Here is a 27,463-nt window from a genome sequence, read left to right on the forward strand (position 1 = left end):
GACAGAATAACAACAACAAAATCCAGAAAAACACATGTCAAAAATGTTATAAATTGATTTGCATTTTAATGAGGGAAATAAGTATTTGACCCCTCTGCAAAACATGACTAACTACTTGGTGGCAAAACCCTTGTTGGCAATCACATAGGTCAGACATTTCTTGTAGTTGGCCACCAGGTTTGCACACATCTCAGGAGGGATTCTGTCCCACTCCTCTTTGCAGATCTTCTCCAAGTCATTAAGGTTTCGAGCCTGACGTTTGGCAACTCGAACCTTCAGCTCCCTCCACAGATTTTCTATGGGATTAAGGTCTGGAGACTGGCTAGGCCACTCCAGGACCTTATGTGCTTCTTCTTGAGCCACTCCTTTGTTGCCTTGGCCGTGTGTTTTGGGTCATTGTCATGCTGGAATACCCTTCCACGACCCATTTTCAATGCCCTGGCTGAGGGAAGGAGGTTCTCACCCAAGATTTGACGGTACATGGCCCCGTCCATCGTCCCTTTGATGCGGTGAAGTTGTCCTGTCCCCTTAGCAGAAAAACACCCCCAAAGCATAATGTTTCCACCTCCATGTTTGACGATGGGGATGGTGTTCTTGGGGTCATAGGCAGCATTCCTACTCCTCCAAACATGGCGAGTTGAGTTGATGCCAAAGAGCTCGATTTTGGTCTCATCTGACAACAACACTTTCACCCAGTTCTCCTCTGAATCATTCAGATGTTCATTGGCAAACTTCAGACGGGCCTGTATATGTGCTTTCTTGAGCAGGGGGACCTTGCGGGCGCTGCAGGATTTCAGTCCTTCACGGCGTAGCGTGTTACCAATTGTTTTCTTGGTGACTATGGTCCCAGCTGCCTTGAGATCATTGACAAGATCCTCCCGTGTAGTTGTAGTTCTGGGCTGATTCCTCACCGTTCTCATGATCATTGCAACTCCACGAGGTGAGATCTTGCATGGAGCCCCAGGCCGAGGGAGATTGAGTTGTTTTGTGTTTCTTCCATTTGCGAATAATCGCACCAACTGTTGTCACCTTCTCACCAAGCTGCTTGGCAATGGTCTTGTAGCCCATTCCAGCCTTGTGTAGGTCTACAATCTTGTCCCTGTCATCCTTGGAGAGCTCTTTGGTCTTGGCCATGGTGGAGAGTTTGGAATCTGATTGATTGATTGCTTCTGTGGACAGGTGTCTTTTATACAGGTAACAAGCTGAGATTAGGAGCACTCCCTTTAAGAGTGTGCTCCTAATCTCAGCTAGTTACCTGTATAAAAGGCACCTGGGAGACAGAAATCTTTCTGATTGAGAGGGGGTCAAATACTTATTTCCCTCTTTAAAATGCAAATCAATTTATAACATTTTTGACATGCATTTTTCTGGATTTTGTTGTTGTTATCCTGCCTCTCACTGTTCAAATAAACCTACCATAAAAATTATAGACTGATCATTTCTTTGTCAGTGGGCAAACGTACAAAATCAGCAGGGGATCAAATACTTTTTTCCCTCACTGTAAGTATTCAGACCATTTACTCAGTACTTTGTTGAAGCACCTTTGGCAGCGATTACAGCCTTTAGTCTTTTTGGGTATGACGCTACAAGCTTGGCACACCTGTATTTGGGGAGTTTCTCCCATTCTTCTCTGCAGATCCTCTCAAGCTCTGTCAGGTTGGATGGGGAGCGTCACTGCACAGCTATTTTCAGGTCTCTCCAGAGATGTTAGATCGGGTTCAAGTCCGGGCTCTGGCTGGGCCACTCAAGAACATTCAGAGACTTGTCCCGAAGCCACTCCTGCATTGTATTGGCTGTGTGCTTAGGGTTGTTGTCCTGTTGGAAGGTGAACCTTCGTCCCAGTCTGAGGTCCCGAGCGCTCTGGAGCAGGTTTTCATCAAGGATCTCTCTGTACTTTGCTCCGTTCATCTTTCCCTCGATCCTCACTAGTCTCCCAGTCCCTGCCACTAAAAAACATCTCCACAGAATGATGCTGCCACCACTGTGCTTCACCGTAGGGATGGTGCCAGGTTTCCTCCAGATGTAATGCTTGGCATTCAGGCCAAAGAGTTCAATCTTGGTTTCATCAGACCAGAGAATCTTGTTTCTCGTGGTCTGAGAGTCCTTTAGGTGCCTTTTGGCAAACTCCAAGCGGGATGTCATGTGCCTTTTACTGAGGAGTGGCTTCTGTCTGGCCACTCTACCATAAAGGCCTGATTGGAAATGGTTTGTCGAGATCGGTGTGGAAGAACTTGACTGGCCTGCACAGAGTCCTGACCTCAACCCCATCAAACACCTTTGGGATGAATTGGAACGCTGACTGCAAGCCAGGCCTAATCGCCCAACATCAGTGCCCGACCTCACTAATTGATTAAGCTATTCACTTTCTGTACAGTAGAATATGTTAAATCCAGACAGATTTTTAGGGAAACACTTGTGACCTTCTCTCATTGGGCTAAGCCACAGAAGAAGAGTAGCCAGCAGTTAAAGCTTACATTTTTCTGTGTTGGTAGGCCTACTCTGTCTGTGGTGGAAAGGTAGGCATAACTTTTGAAAGTACCAGGCCCAGATTCCTAATATTGTCTCAGATTTAATTATTTGCAAACAGGGAAAGTTTTGTTGCAAACAAGACACAATGATTTGGCATTTGAGAAATATGATAAAATGAACACATAGGTCTATTATTATCTCTCTGTCCATTCATAGCCTGTAATTTCGGGAAATGTGTGTAGTATTAAAACATATTCTGCTAATATGTAAAATGACGTAGGATTGCATTTTTTATCGGACCTGCAAATACGACAATAGATTCATGCTATGCTTTTAAATCTTTCCACCCCAACTCTTGTCCACGGTGGTCCGCGAACCCACAACCTTCTGTCCAGCAGCCCTATGCGCTATCAACATTGTTACCGTATGTAAAGATTACAAGACCAACATTGAACAGTTTCTAAAACTGCATATCTAAGGTTCTGGTCTGTCCAACAAGTTTGGGTAAATGGTAGATGTTCTCTGCTATCGACATTGTTTTCATTATTAATTTTGGCTATAGGGGAGGGTCACTTGATTTTTTAAATATATTAAATATATTTTGCTGAATGGAAGGCCATCCATTTTCATTTCAGAAAGTTCCGATTTTCTCCATGTAACCCTTATTATTATTTTAACGTTCACCCCCTAACATGGAGATTTGGCCGTGTGGGAACCCTAACCCTATGCAATGGAACATAGTCATGATCAGGCGCTAGGTAACAGTATGATATAGGAGAGGAATAGGCGAACATCTTTAGATATAGTATGCAAATGGTCATGATATGGCAAATGTGACATAATATTGTTAACATTACATTACCTTGCTAAGTTACTATCTAACGTTAACGGTCGTTACGCTAACAAGGTTGGCTCTTGAAAAAACAAAAAATAGACACCGTCAACACACCCCTTATCAACAGCAAGTTCTGTTTTAATTTGCTCGATACTAGCTGCGCATTTAGCGAACTTGTTCATCTATTAGCCACACATTAGCTAGAAGTTGTCAGTAACAGATGTAAACAACCTCTTCTTTTCAGATATCAACATAACGGACAAATCAAACGCGACCCGAATGAGTATATTGCTTAAGTATATTGTTTTATACAATGTTATCATGTATTTAACTCAGTAAAATACCTTTTAATGCAAGTAGATGCTCTTGTTTTGCTTGATTTACTTCCATTATGTCCGGAGTTCGGTTGAACTTCCATGTGGTCGTCACTAGTTACCACAGCCACAAATAGCTAAACCTCGCCTATTTCTACAGTTTATCTTCTTAAAATCTGATTTCTCGCCAATTTCTACAATGTATCTTCTTAAAATCTGATTTAAACCTAACCACACTGCTAACCTTATGCCTAACCTTAAATTAAGACCAAAAATAATTTTGTTTTCATGATTTTTTACAATATAGCCACAAAGCTTCTGTATTTGATATAGGAATAGGCTAAGAGAGAGGGATAACAGGGACCAAAATCTGTCTTCTCCAACTGGTGGCATTATTTTTTTATTTTGCTCACCAAGTGAAGAGTTTTTGCCAATTTCGACTTTGTGGATGTAGTAACTAGTGACAACCCTTTCACCAGGCAATATCAGATGACTATAGTGAGGACAGAGGGACAAACTTGTGAGAGCCCTCTTGTGGTAGCATTGTGGTAATAATAATAATAATAATAATAATATGCCATTTAGCAGACGCTTTTATCCAAAGCGACTTACAGACATGCCTGCATACATTTTTGTGTATGGGTGGTCCCGGGGATCGAACCCACTACCTTGGCGTTACAAGCGCCATGCTCTACCAGCTGAGCTGAAATACTTCCAAAGCAAATTAAATGTATCAAGCTGTATGTATCACAACGCTAACAAGAAGATAATTGATACACTATATTTCTTGTTAGCCGCATTTATAATTGTCTCTTTCATATACATTGAGTGTACAAACATTAAGAACACCTGCTCTTTCCATTACATAAACTGACCAGGTGAAGGCTATGATCCCTTATTGATGTCACCTGTTAAATCCACTTCAACCAGTGTAGATGAAGAGGAGGAGACAGGTTAAAGAATGATTTTTAAGCCTTGAGACATGGCTTGTGTATGTGTGCCATTCAGAGGATGAATAGGAAAGACAAAAGATTTAAGTGCCTTTGGACGGGGTAGTAGGTGCAACTCAATATTCTGATGTTTTATACACTCAGTGTATAGTTAGTTATGTGTATCAATCATTATCCTTTTAGTGTTTTGGACAACAACTCTAGCATACAGTAACTCCAGCAAAGGGGTAAGAGTGAAATGTGTTAATACAAATTCTAATCAGATTTGGATGATACAAACAAAGAGTATTACATAAAAATAATCACAAGTATTATGTGTCAAAAGATATGTCATTTCAGGTTGAAGGAAATGAAAATAAAGTCTATAAAAGCCACTGTAAATTAAAATCGTTATAATTAAATAATTGATTAACTTTGCACAACCAATCAGCCAAACTGCTAAGGGAATTTACTCTAATACAAATTTTGATTTGACAGAGTAGTAGAGGTCTAGACACCCATTTCGGGAGAATGCAAGTGTGGCCGACATAAAATAACACTGATTAAAAACTAAAAGGAAGAAGCGCTTGGATTTCCTTGGTCTCAGAAACTAGCCTTATGCGAAGGACAATATCACAATGACAGTAAGGAATAAAATGAAACCACATAATTTAATGTAATACCTTTCTTTTTACACTGATTACTAGGATGTTTGACTGATGTGTAATATGCCATTTAGCAGACGCTTTTATCCAAAGTGACTTACAGTCATGCATGCATACATTTTACATATGGGTGGGGGAATCGAACCCACTACCCTGGCTTTACAAGCTCCGTGCTCTACCAACTGAGCTACAAAGGACCACAGCTGTTGGACTGATGCATGCTCAATTCTGAGGATGCTAAACCCACAAGTTAACAAAAGTGGTGGAAACATGTTACGAGATAACCTCACAAGAATACATTTACAGCATCATAGACAAGTAGAAATACACAAAATTCTCACTTTTCTTTCACGTTAAGAAAAACGTTGATTTGTCTCCTGGTGTCTGGCCCAATTGAACAGTGTTCAGACATGGTGAATTCTGCAGAGGTCTCTTCTTTTAGAATCAAAGTGGACTTCAAACAAAGTACACTAAAAGCTTTCGCATTGGAAGCAGTGACACAGGAAACGACAAGTTTCACATTCGCAGCCTGTGAAGGAATTGTCCATTTAACTGATTGATGTCTCAAAGAAATCCTGAGAACATTTGCCATGGTCTGTGAATCAATCATTTTCTCAATGCACTAAGACGTTTTTACTAAATCGTAGACGTAGATGTGAAAGTCGTCATCAAACTTGATGAAATACACAGACGGTTTGGCATCAACCTGATGGATAACCATGCCAGTCCTTTTGCCGCCATCCTCTTTGGCATATTCCACTTGTTTGCCAACAAGACTATCCACCACTTCTCCAGGCTCTCTCTCTGTTGGGGTCGAGTCATTTGAATCAGGCATTATCCGGAGATCCCCCTCTTTGTAGTCATCCAAGAGCTGGTACATGTACAAAACAGGGTCCTTTTCGTAAGTGATGTAGAACCATGTGTTCATAATGGGAGCCCGTGCTAGCACCATGCCCCTCCACTCCTCCTTTGGTCCTTCATCTTGCTCAAACATGTGCTCCACTGCTTTGCCTATCATGGTTTCTGCTAGCTGGGCATCACTGACGCGAGCTGGAGCAACTCGGTCTGGTAAAACCTCCAGGCCTTGCACCCTCTCATCTTTGTGAAGCTCAAGTCCATAGATGCAGTCAAAACCATCATACTTGATCAGGTAGAGAGAGGGGTTGACAGGGACTTGGTCGAGAACTGTTCCATTCCACTGGGACAGCTTGGTGTCTTCCTTCCACTGGTGAGTTATCCTGCAACCCACTATGTTTCGTCTGGGTTGGGCAATAGGCTTGCTTGGACCAACATTATTCTTCTGCTTCTTGTGGGAATTTTTCTTCTTGATCAGATTTGCAGATACCCCAGTATTCCCCGATGAATTGTAAATCTAATTAATTGGTCCCCTCTCGCTTTTCCTCCAGCTCCGTTTGCATGCAACCCTAAAGCTATGGGTTGCATGCACAGGTGACACGTCACATTTCACGTCCCTATCCTAAACGCAAACCTTAACTGTTTTAAATTTCAACTTCAGAGTTGGGACATCCCAAGGATCCCATTTCCTTTTCTTATTCAGCAACTATAAATTCATGTAAAGGGAATGCTTTTCATTTGTCACAACCACTAAGGCATGTCAACAACTTTGGTATGAAAAAAAAAAAAAATCATGAATTCTAGTAAGCAGGAAACTACATATCTTTGAAAGACAGGACCCTGTCTTTCAAAGATAATTCGTAAAAATCAAAATAACTTCACAGATCTTCATTGTAAAGGGTTTAAACACTGTTTCCCATGCTTGTTCAATGAACCATAAACAATTAATGAACATGCACCTGTGGAACGGTTGTTAAGACACTAACAGCTTACAGACGGTAGGCAATTAAGGTCACAGTTATGAAAAGTTTGGACACTAAAGAGGCCTTTCTACTGACTCTGAAAAACACCAAAAGAAAGACGCACAGGGTCCCTGCTCATCTGCGTGAACATGCCTTAGGCATGCTGCAAGGAGGCATGAGGACTGCAGATGTGGCCAGGGCAATAAATTGCTATGTCCATACTGTGAGACGCCTAAGACAGCGCTACAGTGAGACAGGACGGACAGCTGATCGTCCTCGCAGTGGCAGACCACGTGTAACAACACCTGCACAGGATCGGTACATCCGAACATCACATCTGCGGGACAGGTACAGGATGGCAACAACAACTGCCCGAGTTACACTAGGAACGCACAATCCCTCCATCAGTGTTCAGACTGTCCGCAATAGGCTAAGAGAGGCTGGACTGAGGGCTTGTAGGCCTGTTGTAAGGCAGGTCCTCACCAGACATCACCGGCAACAACGTCGCCTATGGGCACAAACCCACCGTCGCTGGAACAGACAGGACTGACAAAGTGCTCTTCACTTACGAGTCGCGGTTTTGTCTCACCAGGGGTGATGGTCGGATTCGCGTTTATCATCGAAGGAATGAGCGTTACACCAAGTCCTGTACTCTGGAGCGGGATCGATTTGGAGGTGGAGGGTCCGTCATGGTCTGGGGCGGTGTGTCACAGCATCATCGGAATGAGCTTGTTGTCATTGCAGGCAATCTCAACGCTGTGCGTTACAGGGAAGACATCCTCCTCCCTCATGTGGTACCCTTCCTGCAGGCACAACCTGACATGACCCTCCAGCATGACAATGCCACCAGCCATACTGCTCGTTCTGTGCGTGATTTTCTGCAAGACAGGAATGTCAGTGTTCTGCCATGGCCAGCGAAGAGCCCGGATCTCAATCCCATTGAGCACGTCTGGGATCTGTTGGATCGGAGGGTGAGGGCTAGGGCCATTCCCCCTAGAAATGTCAGGGAACTTGCAGGTGCCTTGGTGGAAGAGTGGGGTAACATCTCACAGCAAGAAGAACTGGCAAATCTGGTGCAGTCCATGAGGAGGAGATGCACTGCAGTACTTAATGCAGCTGGTGGCCACACCAGATACTGACTGTTACTTTTGTTCAGGGACACATTATTCAATTTCTGTTAGTCACATGTCTGTGGAACTTGTTCAGTTTATGTCTCAGTTGTTTTATGTTCTTACAAATATTTTCACTTGTTAAGTTTGCTGAAAATAAACGCAGTTGACAATGAGGACATTTCTTTTTTTGCTGAGTTTAATAATTTTCTCAAATAAGACATTCATAGGCATGAAATGTACGGTTGTAGCAGATATGATTTGTAGGCTATGTACTGTATACATTTTATGCAAGTTAACAAGCAACACATTGTATCACAAACTACAATTGCATTGTGTGACTTGACTGTCTCGTCAAGACATAGATGGTTAGTTAGTTACCGCCAGGCTGTAAATACAATGTTTAGTAGAACAATGGAACCAACAGTTGAACAAACAAGCTTTATGAAAACATTGGAACAGTCAGAACAAAAATAAGTTATTTTCTTTGAATAGGTGTGTGTAATACATTCGCTGTAGACCTTCATGAAGCTTCTAAAAACAGAGCTTAAGTACAGAGCAGACTGGTAAACAGTCATTAGGTTTAGCTGAGTAGCGTTACATGGAAGTACAGGTCACACACTACAGGGAGTGAAGGATGCTTTGACAGTAGAGTTCTTCCCACACTGCTGCCCTGTGCCTGTCTGGACAGCCTTTTAGAACACCTCGTGGGAAAGGTACCCTCCCATAAAGAAACCCCCAAGTACTGCCAGGAAATGACTGGAGAGAAAAAGATAGATGAGAGTAACAAAGAGCACGGTCTCAACAGATGCACTGCAGTTTGGCTTCGCTCTCTCCCCCTGGTTCCTCTTTGGGTCTGCGTTTCCTTGACAAAGATGGCTCCTCCCCCTCTTTGTCTTCAAGGCTTTCAGTAGAATTCTGGAAGTCCTCTGCACCAGAGTCAACACTGTACAGCTCAGGAACCGATGATTCCTCCTCCTGCCCACCCACCAAACATACATCACTCGATATTGGTACCAAATCCCCTGGGTCAGGGCCCATCTGAACCACCACCATGGTCAATGCTTCTCCCTCCCGCTCTACCCTTGTTTCACTCTGTTCCTCCTTCAGGAGAGTCATCTCCCCAGGGCCAGTGGCCTCACCGATAAGGCTGACGGTGAGCTCTGAGTGGCCGTTGATGGGTGCTGCGGTTCCTGCCTGGCGCAGTAGCTCTGTCCTCAGGGAGGCTAGCTGGGTGTGGATGAGAGTACGGTGCTGCTCCTCCAAACTCTTCACCTGAGAGACAGACAAGGAAACAGCTGTCAAAGACTCTCTTATATCATCCAATGAGCTTCAATGATGTGTGATGTTCAGTGGATTTACAAAAGGATGGCTCCTTTTAAACGAGAAACCACTTTGCTTCAGTAGGCAATAAAGCCCTTTGACATTCCAGCTCATTAATACTATTAAAGCTCATGAATTTTAACTAAATCATACAGAATGCATAGCTCTTCTAAGAGGCTTTACACATCATTTTACATCTGGCATGTGGCCTTGAGAGTATTCAACAAACACTTTGGATCATCACTACAGTAGCAGTTAAAAGCCTCCATTCACCAGCTGATTGATTCTCTGCTGGCTGTTTTCTGCAGAGCGGTACAGCTTCAGCTCCTCAAACATCTTGACGTTGGCCTGCACCACACTGGCCACCTGGGGGGCACCACAGCACAGGGGAGGAGACACATCAACCATGGCCACGTCAGAAGTACAGAAGTTGGAATGGACAAATTAAAATTGTCTGTTTCCCATTCAACCAAACATGTCAAAGAAGGGGGGGGGGGGGGGGGGGGGGGTCTGGCATTTAAAAGAGATAACGTTAGTGCTTTAAAGATGTTAAAATTAAACACTAACATGTTGAAATAGATTACTATTAATTTATCTTTCACACAAATTCTAATTATGATAAATGATCCTCCACAAAATGAGTAATCATGTTATGTTAACCATCTCTTTGCTGCTGTGCTGGTCAGTGTACCTGGTTTCTGAGTCTCTGTAACTCTTCCCACTTTGCGTCTCCAAGTAACCTGGCCACTTTGTCCCTGTATAGCATCTTTCACATAGAGAAAATTGTAAAACACTTTGTCCCCACTCTCACAGCCCTTGACTTTTTTCTTTATTTCATTTAAGCCCTCTCTGACACATGTCAGTGCAATGCCAGGAAAGTGGTAGGGTGGAAAAACTGTCTCACATCAGACAGCTCAACTAATCTATCTGCAGTGATTGAGGGACCAGGGAAAAGCACCGCACAGGGATGCCACCTGACGTAAGAACAATGGTCTTTGAGTATCTCAGCCTTCACGCCTCCTGTCAATGTACCTGTTCGTTAAGTCTCTGGATCTCTGCCCTAAGCCTCTTCTCCATGGCGTCCTTCTCCTGCCGCATGGTCTCGTTCTGCCGGTGGAGCTCCAGAAGATGCTTCTCCATCTGCAGGGCCTGCTCCAGACCCTCCCCGCCCTGCAATGGACAACCATAAGTACAATCAGGGCTCTAAATTAAAAATGTTAATTGGTAGCACTGATGCTCCCAACTTAAAAAAGTTAGCACATCATAAAATTTAGGAGCACCAGAAAAGCAGACTTTTAGCTTGATTGCGATAAAACCTATGTTATAGGGATGCGCGGGTTGACTCAACACGCAGTCTCTGCGGTTACATCCGCGGGGCGTGCGGATTTAGGGTCATGAAATATTGTGTGGATGAAGGGCGGGTGGGTGACGGTCGGTTTGAATTAAAAAATATATATATATTAAAATATCCATAAATGTATAATTCTTGTGCAATTTTATTGCCAGTTTATTAGGTACACCACACCGTTCACAAAATTGTTCGCTCCTACAGACAATGTGTCACGTGGCCGTGGCTTGCTATATAAAGCAGGCAGACAGGCATCAAAGCATTCAGTTACTGTTCGATTGAACGTTAGCATAGGCAAAACGAGTGACCTAAGCGACTTTGAGCGTGGTATGATCGTCGGTGCCAGACGCGCCAGTTCTAGTATCTCAGAAACGGCCGACCTTCTGGGCTTTTCACGCACAACAGTGTATAGGGTTTACCGAGAATGGTGCGACAAACAAAAAACATCCAGTCAGCGGCAGTCCTGTGGACGAAAACAGCTCGTTGATGAGGTCGAAGGAGAATGGCAAGAATCGTGCAAGCTAACAGGCGGGCCACAAACAGAAAAATAACGGCACAGTACAACAGTGGTGTGCAGAACGGCATCTCGGAACGCACAATTCGTCGGTCCTTGTCACGAATGGGCTACTGCAGCAGACGACCACACCGGGTTCCACTCCTATCTGCTAAAAACAAGAAGAAGCAGCTCCAGTGGGCACGCGATCACCAACACTGGAAAACTGAGGAGTGGAAAAACCTTGCCTGGTCCGACGAATCCCGGTTCCTGTTGACTCATGCTGATGGCAGAGTCAGAATTTGCCGTAAGCAGCATGAGTCCATGGCCCCATCCTGCCTGGTGTCAACGGTACAGACTGGTGGCGGTGGTATAATGGTGTGGGGAATGCTTTCCTGGCACACGTTAGGCCCCTTGATACCAACGTTTTAATGCCACAACGTATCTGAACATTGTTGCTGACCAGGTGCATCCTATCATGGCTACAGTGTATATCTATAGGCTACATTTAGTTTTTTTGTTCATTATATTTTGGCGATCTGGCATTAGTGCATAAGCCTAAGCTTTAGCCTACACGCAAATCACGAAACGCTTTAGGGAACGGACAGAAAGAGTTAAAGGGATACTTCTCGATTTTGGCAATGATGCCCTTTAGCTACTGCGTTAGCATGCTAGCAGATACCCATTAACTTCCAGTCATTGCACTAACGCTAGTTAGCATTGGCTCGCAAAACTACCTCTAACTTCCTTCATAGTGGCCACAGAGACATAAAAATGGTATCCACGAGTGCATCTGACTCTGGGGAAGTAGATAAAGCGCCTCATTGCCAAAATCCCGAGGTTTCCCTTTAACATCAATCCACTGAGGCAAAAAGGACAATGTCGGAGTTTAATTCAGTAACAGAAATGCTGCAAAATGGAGAGTTGAAAATAAAGAGAAGGGAGGGCCAGAAAAGTAATGATTGGGAAAGATTTGGTGAATTGGAGAATGCGAATGCGCAGTTAGGGACCGTAGAGAGCCATCTTTATCAGCATCATAAAAGCTTTCAACCACATAAAATATGCATCCAAGCCGAATTTTCACTTTATCACATATAGTCGGGCGATTGCGGATGGGTTATTAGCAATTGTGGACGGGTGCGTTTGAACAAACAGCTGACTCGCGCACCAATACATAAGTATTCAGACCCTTTACTCAGTACTTTGTTGAAGCACCTTTGGCAGCGATTACAGCTAGAGTCTTTGGTATGACGTTACAAGCTTGGCAAACCTGTATTTGGGGAGTTTCTCCCATTCTTCTCTGTAGATCCTCTCAAGCTCTGTCAGGTTGGATGGGGAGCATTGCTGCACAGCTACTTTCAAGCCTCTCCAGAGATGTTCAAATCGGGTTCATGTCCAGCCTCTGGCTGGGCCATTCAAGGACATTCAGAGACTGGTCCTGAAGCCACTTCATCAAGGATCTCACTGTATTTTGCTCCGTTCATCTTTGCCTAGATCCTGACTAGTCTCCCAGTCCCTACCGCTGAAAAACGTCCCTGCCGCTGAAAAACATCCCCACAGCATGATGATGCCACCACCATGCTTCACCATAGGGATGGTGCCAGGTTTCCTCCAGACGTGCCGCTTGGCATTCAGACCAAAGAGTTCAACCTTGGTTTCATCAGACCAGAGATTCGTGTTTCTCATGGTCAGAGTCTTTAGGTGCCTTTTGGCAAACTCGCCATGGAGAAGAGGCTTAGGGCAGAGATCCAGAGACTTAACGAACAGGTACATTGACAGGAGGCGTGAAGGCTGAGATACTCAAAGACCATTGTTCTTACATCAGGTGGCATCCCTGTGCGGTACTTTTCCCTGGTCCCTCAATCACTGCAGATAGATTAGTTGAGCTGTTTGGCCTTTTACTGAGGAGTGGCTTCCACTGTGTTTTTGGGGACCGTCAATGCTGCAGACATTTTTTGGTACTCTTTCCCAGATCTGTGCCTTGACACAATCCTGTCTTGGAGCTCTACGGACAATTCCTTCGACCTCATTGCTTGGTTTTTGCTCTGACATGCACTGTCAACTGTGGGACCTTACATTTGATCCCCTGCTGATTTTGTAAGTTTGCCCACTGACAAAGAAATGATCAGTCTATTATTTTAATGGTAGGTTTATTTGAACAGTGAGAGACAGAATAACAACAAAAAAAGCCAGAAAAACGCATGTCAAAAATGTTATAAATTGATTTGCATTTTAATGAGGGAAATAAGTATTTGACCCCCTCTCAATCAGAAAGATTTCTGGCTCCCAGGTGTCTTTTATACAGGTAATGAGCTGAGATTAGGAGCACACTCGTAAAGGGAGTGCTCCTAATCTCAGTTTGTTACCTGTATAAAAGACACCTGTCCACAGAAGCAATCAATCAATCAGATTCCAAACTCTCCACCATGGCCAAGACCAAAGAGCTCTCCAAGGATGTCAGGGACAAGATTGTAGACCTACACAAGGCTGGAATGGGCTACAAGACCATCGCCAAGCAGCTTGGTGAGAAGGTGACAACAGTGGAATGGAAGAAACACAAAAGAACGGTAAATCTCCCTCGGCCTGGGGCTCCATGCAAGATCTCACCTCGTGGAGTTGCAATGATCATGAGAACGGTGAGGAATCAGCCCAGAACTACACGGGAGGATCTTGTCAATGATCTCAAGGCAGCTGGGACCATAGTCACCAAGAAAACAATTGGTAACACACTACGCCGTGAAGGACTGAAATCCTGCAGCGCCCGCAAGGTCCCCCTGCTCAAGAAAGCACATATACAGGCCCGTCTAAAGTTTGCCAATGAACATCTGAATGATTCAGAGGAGAACTGGGTGAAAGTGTTGTGGTCAGATGAGACCAAAATCAAGCTCTTTGGCATCAACTCAACTCGCCATGTTTGGAGGAGGAGGAATGCTGCCTATGACCCCAAGAACACCATCCCCACCGTCAAACATGGAGGTGGAAACATTATGCTTTGGGGGTGTTTTTCTGCTAAGGGGACAGAACAACTTCACCACATCAAAGGGACGATGGACGGCGCCATGTACCGTCAAATCTTGGGTGAGAACCTCCTTCCCTCAGCCATGGCATTGAAAATGGGTCGTGGATGGGTATTCCAGCATGACAATGACCCAAAACACACGGCCAAGGCAACAAAGGAGTGGCTCAAGAAGAAGCACATTAAGGTCCTGGAGTGGCCTAGCCAGTCTCCAGACCTTAATCCCATAGAAAATCTGTGGAGGGAGCTGAAGGTTCGAGTTGCCAAACGTCAGGCTCGAAACCTTAATTACTTGGAGAAGATCTGCAAAGAGGAGTGGGACAAAATCCCTCCTGAGATGTGTGCAAACCTGGTGGCCAACTACAAGAAATGTCTGACCTCTGTGATTGCCAACAAGGGCTTTGCCACCAAGTACTAAGTCATGTTTTGCACAGGGGTCAAATACTTATTTCTCTCATTTTTGACATGCATTTTTCTGGATTTTTTTGTTGTTATTCTGTCTCTCACTGTTCAAATAAACCTACCATTAAAATTATAGACTGATCATGTCTTTGTCAGTGGGCAAACATACAAAATCAGCAGGGGATCAAATACTTTATTCTCTCACTGTATAGACAGGTGTGTGCCTTTCCAAATAATTTCCAATCAACTGAATTTACCACAGGTGGACTCCAATCAAGTTCTAGAAACATCTCAAGGATGATCAATGGAAACAGGATGCACCTGAGCTCAATTTCGAGTCTCATAGCAAAGGGTCTGAATACTTATGTAAATAAGGTATTTCTGTTTTGAATGTTTTATAAATGTACAAAAATGTCTAAAAACCTGTTTTCGCTCTGTCATTATGGGGTATTGTGTGTAGATTGCTGAGTATTTTTATTTTTAGTTAATCCATTTTAGAATAAGGCTGTAACGTAACAAAATGTGGAAAAAGTCAAGGGGTCTGAATAATTTCCTAAGGCCTATATGAATTCTAGCTACTTTTGAAGCACATGCTTTGCCCTAAAATTAATAACCCTTTAAATACATTGTTTATTTTAAAAACGCTAAAATATTGATACACATACTTTGAAGCAGAGATCTACTGCTCAGATATTTTTTAAACATGACTTAAAAAACATACGCCTAAGCAGCATTAACCTATTAAAAACAATACTGTAGCAATGAGGTTTGTGCAGTATGCTATAGGCCCAATACATTATTGGGCTCATGGTAATGACTGGAGCGTAATCAATGGAATGCTATTAAATAAATCAAACACATAGTTTCCAGGTGTTTGATGCCATTCCATTTGCTCCGTTCCGGCCATTATTATGAGCCGTTTTCCCCTTAGCAGCCTCCTGTGTTATCACTGCATATTGGCTTTGCTTGAATTGCCCTGCCAATGCATTGTTGTTTGGAAAATATTTTGATTTTTTGAGGTAGGCTATATGATCACACCGGTAATAGATCGGTTGTATTACTTGTGAGGCACAGCTGAGTGAGCATAAATTGAAATCATTTGCTTTATTTTATTTTACTGAACTGATGGTGCCTGCATCTGATGGTCAGTTTCAGCGGAGGTAGGGAGAGAGCAGCAGAGGGTTTGCCTCTCCTCGACCGTGACCAAAAAGGCGACACGTCTTCCAGCTGATGGTGAGACTTGAGTCGCATTATTTCTGCCTCACGCACAAATTCATGTTGTTACTCCTATGACCAGAGAAAGTGAAATATTACTCGATATTAAAATGGACAAAAGCCGCTAATAATAACAACAATTATTCTGGCTGATTTTTATTCCTAGTCACACTGGTGCTCCCAAAAGAAAAATACAGGTCGCACAGCAAAATATTTAGGCGCATATGTGACCAAAATGGTCGCACTTTAGAGCCCTGGGTACAATATTAGCAAACATACAGCTCAATGCAGACAGCCCAGAGCACTCAATCCTTCAAGAAAAGGGCCCTAGTACTATAGCAGAATCTGCTTACACAACAAAAGTGAATGCTGTTACCGGTTCGGTGATAATGCTGGCCGCCTCCTCGTAGATCAGGCTGCCTCCCTGTCCATCAGGGTCCATGAGAACAAGCGTCTGGGTCCGGTCCAGGGTATGCTGGGAAGGCCCCACCTCCCCTTCGGCCATCACTAGGATCCTGCTGTTCACTCTGCTGTCCTTCAACCAGAGCAGGCACCAATCACCAGACATAAGTTACTTGACATGTACACCTCCTGTGTTGGGCTCTAGGTTAACCTTTTTAGCGCCGGTGGCACTACCGCTGTAGAAAATTCAGTGGCACCAATAATAACTTTTGTAGCACAAGCAACAGGCCATGTAACACACACTGCACAATAAAACATTAACACATCTCCCACCCACACACCAGTCCCGTACTACTACACAGTGCACACTTTACAACTACTACACAACACTTCACAATTTCAACCCACCGCACCCTCTCCACATGTACCCACCACAAATCATGAGTGCATTCGGAAAGTATTCAGACCCCTTCCCTTTTTCCAAATGTTGTTACATTACAGCCTTATTCTAAAATGGATTAAATACATTTTTTCCCTCATCAATCTACACACAATAACCCATAATGCCAAAGCGAAAACAGGTTTTCAGCTATGAGACTCTAAATTGAGCTCAGGTGCATCCTGTTTCCATTGATCATCCTTCAGATGTTTCTACAACTTAATTGGGAGTCCACCTGTGGTAAATTCAATTGATTGGACATGATTTGGAAAGGCACACACCTGTCTATATAAAGTCCCACAATTGACAGTGCATGTCAGAGCAAAAACCAAGCCATGAGGTCGAAGGAAATGTCCGTAGAGCTCCAAGACAGAATTGTCTCAAGGCACAGATCTGGGGAAGGTACCAAAACGTTTCTGCAGCATTGAAATTCTTAAATGGAAGAAGTTTGGAGCCACCAAGACTCTTCCTAGAGCTGGCCGCCCAGCCAAACTGAGCAATCGGGGGAGAAGGGCCTTGGTCAGGGAGGTGACCAAGAACCCGATGGTCACTGTGACAGAGCTCAGAGTTCCTCTGTGGAGATGGGAGAACCTTCCAGAAGGACAACCATCTCTGCAGCACTCCACCAATCAGGCCTTTATGGTAGAGTGGCCAGATGGAAGCCACTCCTCAGTAAAAGGCACATGACAGCCCGCTTGGAGTTTGCCAAAAGGCAGCTAAAGGACTCTCAGACCACGAGAAACAAGATTCTCTGGTCTGATGAAACCAAGATTGAACTCTTTGGCCTGAATGCCAAGCGTCTGGAGGAAACCTGGCACCATCCCTACGGTGAAGCACGGTGGTGGCAGCATCATGCTGTGCAGATGTTTTTCAGCGGCAGGGAATGGGAGACTAGTCAGAAGAGGGAAAGATGAACGGAGCAAAGTACAGAGAGATCCTTGATGAAAGACTGCTCCAGAGCGCTCAGGACCTCAGACTGGGGGCGAAGGTTCACCTTCCAACAGGACAACAACCCTAAGCACACAGTCAAGACAATGCAGGAGTGGCTTCAGGACAAGTCTCTGAATGTCCTTGAGTGTTCCAGCCAGAGCCCGGACTTGAACCCAATCTAACATCTCTGGAGAGCCCTGAAAATAGCTGTGCAGCAAGGCTCCCCTCCAACCTGACAGAGCTTAAGAGGAACGGCAGAGAAGAATGGGAGAAACTCCCCAAATACAGGTGTGCCAAGCTTGTAGCGTCATACCAAAGACTTGAGCTGTAATCGCTGCCAAAGGTGCTTCAACAAAGTACTGAGTAAAGGGTCTGAATACCTATGTAATTTCATATTTCAGTTGTTTAATTTTTTTATACATTTGCAAACATTTCTAAAAACCTGTTTTTGCTTTCTCATTATGGGGTATTGTGTGTAGATTGATGAGGGGGAAAAAACGATTGAATCCAGTTTAGAATAAGGCTGTAATGTAACAAAATGTGGAAAAAGTCAAGGGGTCTGAATACTTTCCGAATGCACTGTATATGAAACCTTGTGTTCGACAGTGAGCAGGGTCTCAGTGTTGAGGACTGGCTGGGCCACGATGGTCCCCACTGCGCCCCCCTCTGCCCCAGAACACACTTCCAGCCCTCCATAGGCTTTAGGGTGGGCCTCCGGATTCTGGTCATAATACTGTCGGCTGTTCACCTCCTGAAAGCCGAGAAAGGAGATTGTGAATGGACAGAATATACCCTGCCATTGATAAGCATTCTAAGGTCTCTGCTGAGAGTTTACCTATGGCACTGAGGGTACTGTGCTTGCATATACACTGCTCCAAAAAATTAAGGGAACACTAAAATAACACATCCTAGATCTGAATGAATGAAATAATCTTATTAAATACTTTTTTCTTTACATAGTTGAATGTGCTGACAACAAAATCACACAAAAATTATCAATGGAAATCAAATTTATCAACCCATGGAGGTCTCGATTTGGAGTCACCCTCAAAATTAAAGTGGAAAACCACACTACAGGCTGATCCAACTTTGATGTAATGTCCTTAAAACAAGTCAAAATGAGGCTCAGTAGTGTGTGTGGCCTCCACGTGCCTGTATGACCTCCCTACAATGCCTGGGCATGCTCCTGATGAGGTGGCGGATGGTCTCCTGAGGGATCTCCTCCCAGACCTGGACTAAAGCATCCGCCAACTCCTGGACAGTCTGTGGTGCAACGTGGCGTTGGTGGATGGAGCGAGACATGATGTCCCAGATGTGCTCAATTGGATTCAGATCTGGGGAACGGGCGGGCCAGTCCATAGCATCAATGCCTTCCTCTTTCAGGAACTGCTGACACACTCCAGCCACATGAGGTCTAGCATTGTCTTGCATTAGGAGGAACCCAGGGCCAACCGCACCAGCATATGCTCTCACAAGGGGTCTGAGGATCTCATCTCGGTACCTAATGGCATTCAGGCTACCTCTGGCGAGCACATGGAGGGCTGTGCGGCCCCCCAAAGAAATGCCACCCCACACCATGACTGACCCACTGCCAAACCGGTCATGCTGGAGGATGTTGCAGGCAGTAGAACGTTCTCCACAGCGTCTCCAGACTCTGTCACGTCTGTCACATGTGCTCAGTGTGAATCTGCTTTCATCTGTGAAGAGTACAGGGCGCCAGTGGCGAATTTGCCAATCTTGGTGTTCTCTGGCAAATGCCAAACGTCCTGCACGGTGTTGGGCTGTAAGCACAACCCCCACCTGTGGACGTCGGGCATTCATACCACCCTCATGGAGTCTGTTTCTGACCGTTTGAGCAGACACATGCACATTTGTGGCCTGCTGGAGGTCATTTTGCAGGGCTCTGGCAGTGCTCCTCCTGCTCCTCCTTGCACAAAGGCGGAGGTAGCAGTCCTGCTGCTGGGTTGTTGCCCTCCTACGGCCTCCTCCACGTCTCCTGATGTACTGGCCTGTCTCCTGGTAGCGCCTCCATGCTCTGGACACTACGCTGACAGACACAGCAAACCTTCTTGCCACAGCTCGCATTGATGTGCCATCCTGGATGAGCTGCACTACCTGAGCCACTTGTGTGGGTTGTAGACTCCGTCTCATGCTACCACTAGAGTGAAAGCACCACCATGCATTCAAAAGTGACCAAAACATCAGCCAGGAAGCATAGGAACTGAGAAGTGGTCTGTGGTCACCACCTGCAAAACCAGTCCTTTATTGGGGGTGTCTTGCTAATTGCCTATAATTTCCACCTGTTGTCTATTCCATTTGCACAACAGCATGTGAAATGTATTGTCAATCAGTGTTGCTTCCTAAGTGGACAGTTTGATTTCACAGAAGTGTGATTGACTTGGAGTTACATTGTCTTTTTTGAGCAGTGTATATCATGCTCACAGTGCCTTCAGAAAGTATTCATACCCCTTGACTTATGCCACATTTTGTTGTTATAGCGTGAATTCAAAATTGATTAAATAATTTTTCTTCTCACCCATCTAAACACAATATCTCATTATGACAAAAGTGAAAACATGTTTTTAGAAATTTGCAAATTTTTTGAGAACGAAATACAGCATTCTAATTTACATAAGTATTCATACCCGAGTCAATACTTTGTAGAAGCACCTTTGAGTCGTCTTGGGTATGTCTGTGTCAGATTTGCACATCTGGATTTGGGGATTTTCTCCCATTCTTCCTTGCAGATTTTTCCTCAAGCCCTGTTAAATTAGATGGGGAGTGGAGATGAACCGCAATCTTCAAGTCTTTCCACAGATTTTCAATGAGATTCAAGTCTGGGCTTTGGCTGGGCCACTCATTGACTTTCACATTCTTGTTCTGAAGACATTCCAGCGTTGCTTTGGGTCATTGTCCTGTTGGTAGGTAAATCGTCACCCCAGTTTAAAGGTTGTTTGCACTCAAGCAGGTTCTCCTCAAGGATTTGCCTGTATTTGGCTCCATTCATTGTTCCCTCTATCCTTACCAGTCTCCCAGTCCCTGCCGCTGAAAAGCATCCCCATAGCATGATGCTGCCAACAATAATGCACTAGGGATGGAGGTGTGAGCATGCGGATCTGGGCAGATTATATGTAGTCATTGTGTGTGTCTGTAAGTTGTTGTTTGTATAAGTTTGTATCTGGAGCAAAACTTTTTTTTAAAGATGGCGCTTTGCGTTCAGGCCAAAGAGTATAATGTTTGTCTCATCAGACCACAGAATCTTTTGATCTCAGAGTCTTTCACGTCCTTCCACTCTCCCATAAAGCCCAGTTTGGTGAAGTGCTGTAGACTGTTGTCCTTCTGGCAGGTTCTCCCATCTCAGCCAAGGAACTCTGTAGTTTTGTCAGAGTGGTCATTGGGTTCTTGGTCACCTCCCTGAACAAGGTCTTTCTTGCCCGGTTGCTCAGTTTAGTCAATTTCAATTTCCCAATGGAGACCATTGTGCTCTTGGAAACTTTCAACACTCTAGAAATTGTTTTATACCCTTCCCCAGATATATACCTCAGCACAATTCTCTCTCAGAGATCTACGGACAATTCCTTGGACTTCATGGTATTGTTTCTGCTCTGACATGCACTGTCAACTATGGGACTTTATACAGTGAGGGAAAAAAGTATTTGATCCCCTGTTGACTTTGTACGTTTGCCCACTGACAAAGAAATGATCAGTCTATAATTTTAATGGTACGTTTCTTTGAACAGTGAGAGACAGAATAACAACAAAAAAAGCAAGAAAAACGCATGTCAAAAATGTTATAAATTGATTTGCATTTTAATGAGGGAAATAAGTATTTGACCCCCTCTCAAGCAGAAAGATTTCTGGCTCCCAGGTGTCTTTTATACAGGTAATGAGCTGAGATTAGGAGCACACTTAAAGGGAGTGCTCCTAATCTCAGCTTGTTACCTGTATAAAAGACACCTGTCCACAGAAGCAATCAATCAATCAGATTCCAAACTCTCCACCATGGCCAAGACCAAAGAGCTCTCCAAGGATGTCAGGGACAAGATTGTAGACCTACACAAGGCTGGAATGGGCTACAAGACCATCGCCAAGCAGCTTGGTGAGAAGGTGACAACAGTTGGTGCGATTATTCGCAAATGGAAGAAACACAAAAGAACTGTCAATCTCCCTCGGCCTGGGGCTCCATGCAAGATCTCACCTCGTGGAGTTGCAATGATCATGAGAACGGTGAGGAATCAGCCCAGAACTACACGGGAGGATCTTGTCAATGATCTCAAGGCAGCTGGGACCATAGTCACCAAGAAAAGAAAATGAACGTGGTACCTTCAGACGTTCGGAAATTGCTCCCGAGGATGAACCAGACTTGTGGAGGTCTACAATTGTTTTTTTCTTGTGGAGGTCTTGGCTGATTTCTTTTGATTTTCCCATGATGTCAAGCAAAGTGGCACTGAGTTTGAAGGTAGGCCTTGAAATACATCCACAGGTACACCTCCAATTGACTCAAATGATGTCAATTAGCCTATCAGAAGCTTCTAAAGCCATGACATAATTTTCTGGAATTTTCCAAGCTGTTTAAAGTCACAGTCAACTTAGTGTATGTAAACTTCTGACCCACTGGAATTGTGATACAGTGAAATAATCTGTCTGTAAACAATTGTTGGAAAAATTACTTTTGTCATGCACAAAGTAGATGTCCTAACCGACTTGCCAAAACTATAGTTTGTTAACACGAAATTTGTGGAGTGGTTGAAAAACAAGTTTTAATGACTCCAACCTAAGTGTAGGTAAACTTCCGACTTCAACTGTAGGTAAATGAGATATTTATGCATTTCATTTTCAATACATTTACACCAATTTCTAAAAACATGTTTCATTATTGGGTATTGTGTGTAGATCAGGGGTGTGAAACATACGGCCCGCGGGCCGGATCAGGCCCGCAAACGGGTTTAATCCGGCCCGCGAGATGATAAAAAAAAAAAAAAAAAAAAAAAAAAATTGGTAAAGTATAAAAATGCGCTGTAATTTTTCAATAAAATAAACTGCTGTTCCAATTGCGTCCACTGGATGGCGCAATAGCAATTGTGTTAAGCAAGCAAACTGTTTATACCGGGGCAGAGCAAGTAGGTCAAGCACGTGCAGCCAATGAGCTACTTTGTTTTGCCCGCAATATTTATTACGGCTTCTACTTTTAACATTATGTGCTTTGGCACCCTCATTGCCCCAATATGTCTCTGTCAAAAAAGAGAAAAGTGGACGCAGAGTGCAGAGTGTTCCAAGAAAAATGGTCATCCTATTTAATCACGGAATTGAATGGGAAAGCTGTATGTTTGGTGTGTTCACAGCATGTTGCAGTGCTGAAAGAATATAACCTTCGTCGCCACTATGTGAGTCTTCATGCCGACAAATATGACAACTTTCAAGGACAGCGGAGATGAGAGAAGGTGAATGAACTGTTGGCGGGTCTGAAGAAACAGCAGTCTGTGTTTACTCACAGCCGAGACATCAGTGACGCTGCAGTGAAAGCTAGCTACCTCATTGCTAATGAAATCGCAGTGGCTTCAAAACCATTTAGTGAGGGTGAATTTGTAAAAACATGCATGATGAAGGCAGCAGAGATTGTGTGCCCTGAAAAGCACCAGGCTTTTGCAAATATCAGCCTGACAAGAAACACAGTTGCAGACAGGATTTCCGATCTTTCAGTGGATTTGGACAGCCAGTTGAAGCAAAAAGGAAAGTCATTTATTGCGTTTTCGGTTGCAATTGATGAAAGCACGGACATTACAGATGTTGCACAACTGGCCATTTTCATCCGCGGAGTTGATGACACATTGACCGTCACCGAGGAGTTCGTGGAGTTGGTGCCGATGACAGATACAACGACAGCAGCTGATATTTTTACCGCACTCGTCGGCGCGCTGGACAGGGTCGGAGTGGACTGGTCCCGCGCTGTCAGCCTGGCTACAGATGGTGCGCCCTCAATGATCGGGAAAAAAGCAGGCGTTGTGACAAAGTTCAGAGAGAAAGTGCAATCTGCAAATGGAGGATGTGATTTTTTGACTTTTCACTGTATTTTGCACCAGGAGGCTTTGTGTTGCAAGTCATTAAAGATGGATAACGTCATGAAGGTGGTCATCCAAACTGTTAATTTCATCCGATCCAGAAGCCTGAATCACCGTCAGTTTGACAGCCTTCTCAGAGAGAAAGACCACATCTATGGCCTGCCATACCACACTGAGGTAAGATGGTTAAGCCGAGGTGCTGTGCTGAGGCGTTTCTTTGATTTACGAGAAGAAATTGAACAGTTCATGGAAGAAAAGGGCAAACCAGTGTTAGAATTTCATTCCGCAGAATGGATGCAGGACCTTGCATTTATGGTGGATGTTACAGAGCACCTGAATAACTTGAACAAACAGCTGCAAGGGCGCAACAAAGTTGTCACGCAGTATTATGACAGCATACGTTCTTTCAAGTTGAAGCTGTCATTGTGGGAGACGCAACTTGCCGGTGGTGATGCAGCTCACTTCCCCTGTCTGAAAAATGTGTGCGCGACCCAACATGTGGCAGACATGAAGCGGTTCAAAGATAAAATAACGGGACTGTTACGGGAGTTTGAGCAACGCTTTCAGATTTATGTTTATATGTTTTTATGTTGATGTGCTATTGTTTTTAATTGATTTTATTTTATTTGTATATTTAACCTATTCTTGACTCTGTGGTTCTTGCACTTGTTTGGGGAACAGGATTTCATTATTTGTATCTACATTTCTGCCTGAGAAATGACACCCTGATATAGTTCTGTGATCTGTGAAACAGTTCTGTTAATCACTGAGGCATTGTGTGTTTGTGTTCTTTTTCTTTAGAATTTTCAAATAAACTTGACGTGTTTTATGATTAATAGTGATGTTGTGCTTGTACTATTTTGGACACAATGTCCTCAGGCTCCAGCTTTATGTTGTATGTTGATCGTATTAAAACAAAGAAAACAATCTGAAGTTGTTGTTTTTAAGTTATATATACCATGATTTTTCGGGTCCGGCCCACTTGGGAATAGATTTTCCTCCATGTGGCCCCTGAGCTAAAATGAGTTTGACACCCCTGGTGTAGATGATAGAGAAAGAAAATATTTTATCCATTTTGAAATTAGGCTGCAACAACAAAATGTGGAATAAGTCAAGGGGTATGAATACTTTCTGAAGGCACTATGTTCTATTACAGTTGTCTGGTGCCAGTACCTGTGTGACCTGTATCTGGAAGGTGGTGTGGGGGTTCCGGAAGTGGGTCTTATAGTGTTTAATAGCCTCATCTCTGCGGTTGAAGCCGTTTCGGCAGCGGTAGCAGTGCCAGTGGGCTCCCTTGAACCTCTTCTCCCCTTTGATGGTGCCCACGATCTCACAGTGATTGCAGCATCGAAGCACTATTAGGCCTGAAGGGGAGTAATGTGGGGGACAAAAAGCTTGCTATAGGGTGTTTTTTTTTTTCTTCTTCTACCAATAACTAAATATACATTTTAGTGAAAGATCTCTCACTGAAACCTTTTGGCAAAGTCATACTACCACTGAATCTATTATCTTATGTGTACTCCTTTGTATAGGTGTTAAAGCCTCTCACCAGCAAAGTCAATGCCCTTGTCAACATGTTTGATGCGGTAGTGAGCCAGTAAGATGACGGGGTCCTGATAGGCCTCAGCCACAGTGCAGAAAGGGCAGTGCGTATGTGTGCCCTTGTCCTTGCCTGAGCAGTTGTCATCCTGACATAGTACTGGGTTGTAGGTGTGCTCTGTGCCCCTGATCCGCACCGAAGGGTGGGCCTGAAACACAGCAGGGCAAGGAGGTCAATTCAGGCTAGACTGTGTGAGGGTGACTGTTGCTGCAGCAAGTTAATCCTTATATGATGTCATTTTTAACAATACAGGCCATTTACTGTCTGTAGTTAGTATATTCTTTTGTCACTAATTACATAGGTACATACTGAGCTGAGCTCTAATGTTGACAACAATAATGCTCCGTAACTTGCACTAGCTACGATTTCGGCTAGAATATTATTTATTTTCGACTAGTGGTAAATAAGTGCGTTACACTTACGGACAAACATACATGAAATAAACTAGCTACTGAGCCTATCCCCTCACGTCCAAGTTGCCACACAATTTCATAGTAGCCATTTGGGCAGAACATAACTATCTAGCTAGCTACAGTGCAGACCACTTAATAGCATTTGTTTGGCCATTAAATAGCTTGCTAATGCACAACATTACAGGCGCTGGTTAGCATGCAATAAGCAGTTCCAGCTAGCTAAATTTGCTAACTGTAAACAAGACTGTCCATCCATGGCTTTCAGGACTCGACTTCACTAGACGTTTAAGAACTATGACTGATCAAGCGAGACACTTACAATAAAAGCCGACATTTTATCTGCTGAAGCTAGTATGTTTCTTCAAACCAATGGTTCAAACACATGCAGCTTAAAAATGAAGTTACCGGTTAATTTGTTTATTCAAACAAGCGAGCCAAATCACTACTTCTTCAAGTTTTATTGGCGAATCGCAACAAACGGATAGGTGCATATACCGCCACCTACTGTACTGGAGTGTAAGGCCGTTCACGACCTATATTCTCTTAACTAGCCCTACATTTCAAATTAAATCAAATAATTCCCTACAAACCTCACTACTCCCATCACCCTTGAGCTCAATTTCGAGTCTTATAGCAAAGGGTCTGAATACTTACATAAATAAGGTATTTCTGTTTTTTATTATTCTGTCTTGCCATAGAGATCCGGCATTTACAAAATTACACTGATAGGCCCAAGGCAGGTGCTATAGTAATCAACTGAAATTCCAAACTTTGAACAAGCATATCTCCTGTCCTGTTTGAGCTTGAATTGTTGTCACTAATTGGCCCAAGGGGGGGGGGGGGGGGGCATCATTCATGGGGGACAACATATTTACTGTTGCCTTGTTTAGTTCTTAGCATACACTACACTTCCACACCTCATCCCTATCGGGCAGTGGCAACCGGACCACCACCAGGCGCTGCCAGGCCTGATGTGTTGGGGAACGCCAATCAGGTGGCAGGAGCCTCTCGGCCTGGTGGCCTGCCAGTGTTTGTTTGTGGTTAAATGTTTTGTTTTGGCATGCCAGTTTTGTAACAAATACAAATTAGACCAATCATTATTGGTCACCATATTTGAACGTCATTGCTTGGGGTGGCCGACGAGAGCGTCAAGACCGATCTGGCCCTGTATCCAGGTATGTTTGCTGTCTCCTGAGTACACCCACATACAACATGGTCCGCTTACTTCTCACATTAATGCACACATTTAATCAGGTTACAGATCATTCAGTCAGGCCTAGGACCCCAAGACTTAGCGAGTATAGCAACATCAGTAGGCTAGGTCATGGGGTAGAGACCTGACAAAGACCATTCCCCTGGTCTTCCAGATTGGGGGTTGTGCGCAAAACATGGTTACAGAAACCTCAACAGACTATGTATGCACTGATGAGGCCCTTTGCGCCACTAGAAGCTAAAAGGAATACGTCGTCATAATTATTGTTGAATAACTGATTTTCATATCAGCATTTGGAAACTTCTTGTCCTTCTCACAAATAAGTGCATTTTATCATGTTTGTATCATGTTTGTAATATACTTATATGGTACATTTTTCCATTGGTTGATCTGTTCAAAAGTACTACACAGAATTGAAAAAAGGTGTGCATCAATGAAACAACATTGATTGTTTTGCAATGACAGACTTTTA

At 43.9% G+C, this 27,463-nt stretch overlaps 3 protein-coding genes across 3 annotated transcripts in view; all 3 read right to left on the minus strand.

Annotated features, from left to right (window-relative positions):
- Positions 1-3,749, minus strand: part of LOC311100053 (trafficking protein particle complex subunit 13-like) — a 34,031-nt gene extending 30,282 nt beyond the window's left edge. Inside the window, exon 1 of the mRNA XM_084140796.1 lies at positions 3,649-3,749. Within this exon, the coding sequence (XP_083996922.1) occupies positions 3,649-3,694 (46 nt within the window). The 5' untranslated portion in view covers positions 3,695-3,749. The remainder of the gene's footprint in view (positions 1-3,648) is intronic.
- A 454-nt stretch (positions 3,750-4,203) lies between these two features.
- LOC311099658 (spindlin-Z-like) lies at positions 4,204-6,563 on the minus strand (the record flags this gene model as incomplete). Its single annotated transcript, XM_084140379.1, has 1 exon — positions 4,204-6,563. A coding segment is annotated over one exon (729 nt), but the record flags the coding sequence as incomplete, so codon positions are not given.
- Positions 6,564-8,330: 1,767 nt separating this feature from the next.
- Positions 8,331-26,253, minus strand: LOC311099922 (uncharacterized protein). Its single transcript, XM_084140640.1, has 8 exons — positions 26,098-26,253; positions 25,315-25,513; positions 24,939-25,129; positions 18,299-18,457; positions 16,312-16,470; positions 10,494-10,631; positions 9,735-9,827; positions 8,331-9,413 (listed from the first exon to the last, which is right to left on the minus strand). The coding sequence occupies exons 1-8, from the start codon at positions 26,110-26,112 to the stop codon at positions 8,940-8,942; spliced, it is 1,428 nt and encodes a 475-aa protein (XP_083996766.1). The 5' UTR covers positions 26,113-26,253; the 3' UTR covers positions 8,331-8,939.
- Between the last annotated feature and the right edge of the window lie 1,210 nt (positions 26,254-27,463).

The sequence above is a fragment of the Coregonus lavaretus genome (assembly GCF_964263955.1).
Source record: "Coregonus lavaretus genome assembly, chromosome: 24".
Taxonomy (NCBI): domain Eukaryota; kingdom Metazoa; phylum Chordata; class Actinopteri; order Salmoniformes; family Salmonidae; genus Coregonus; species Coregonus lavaretus.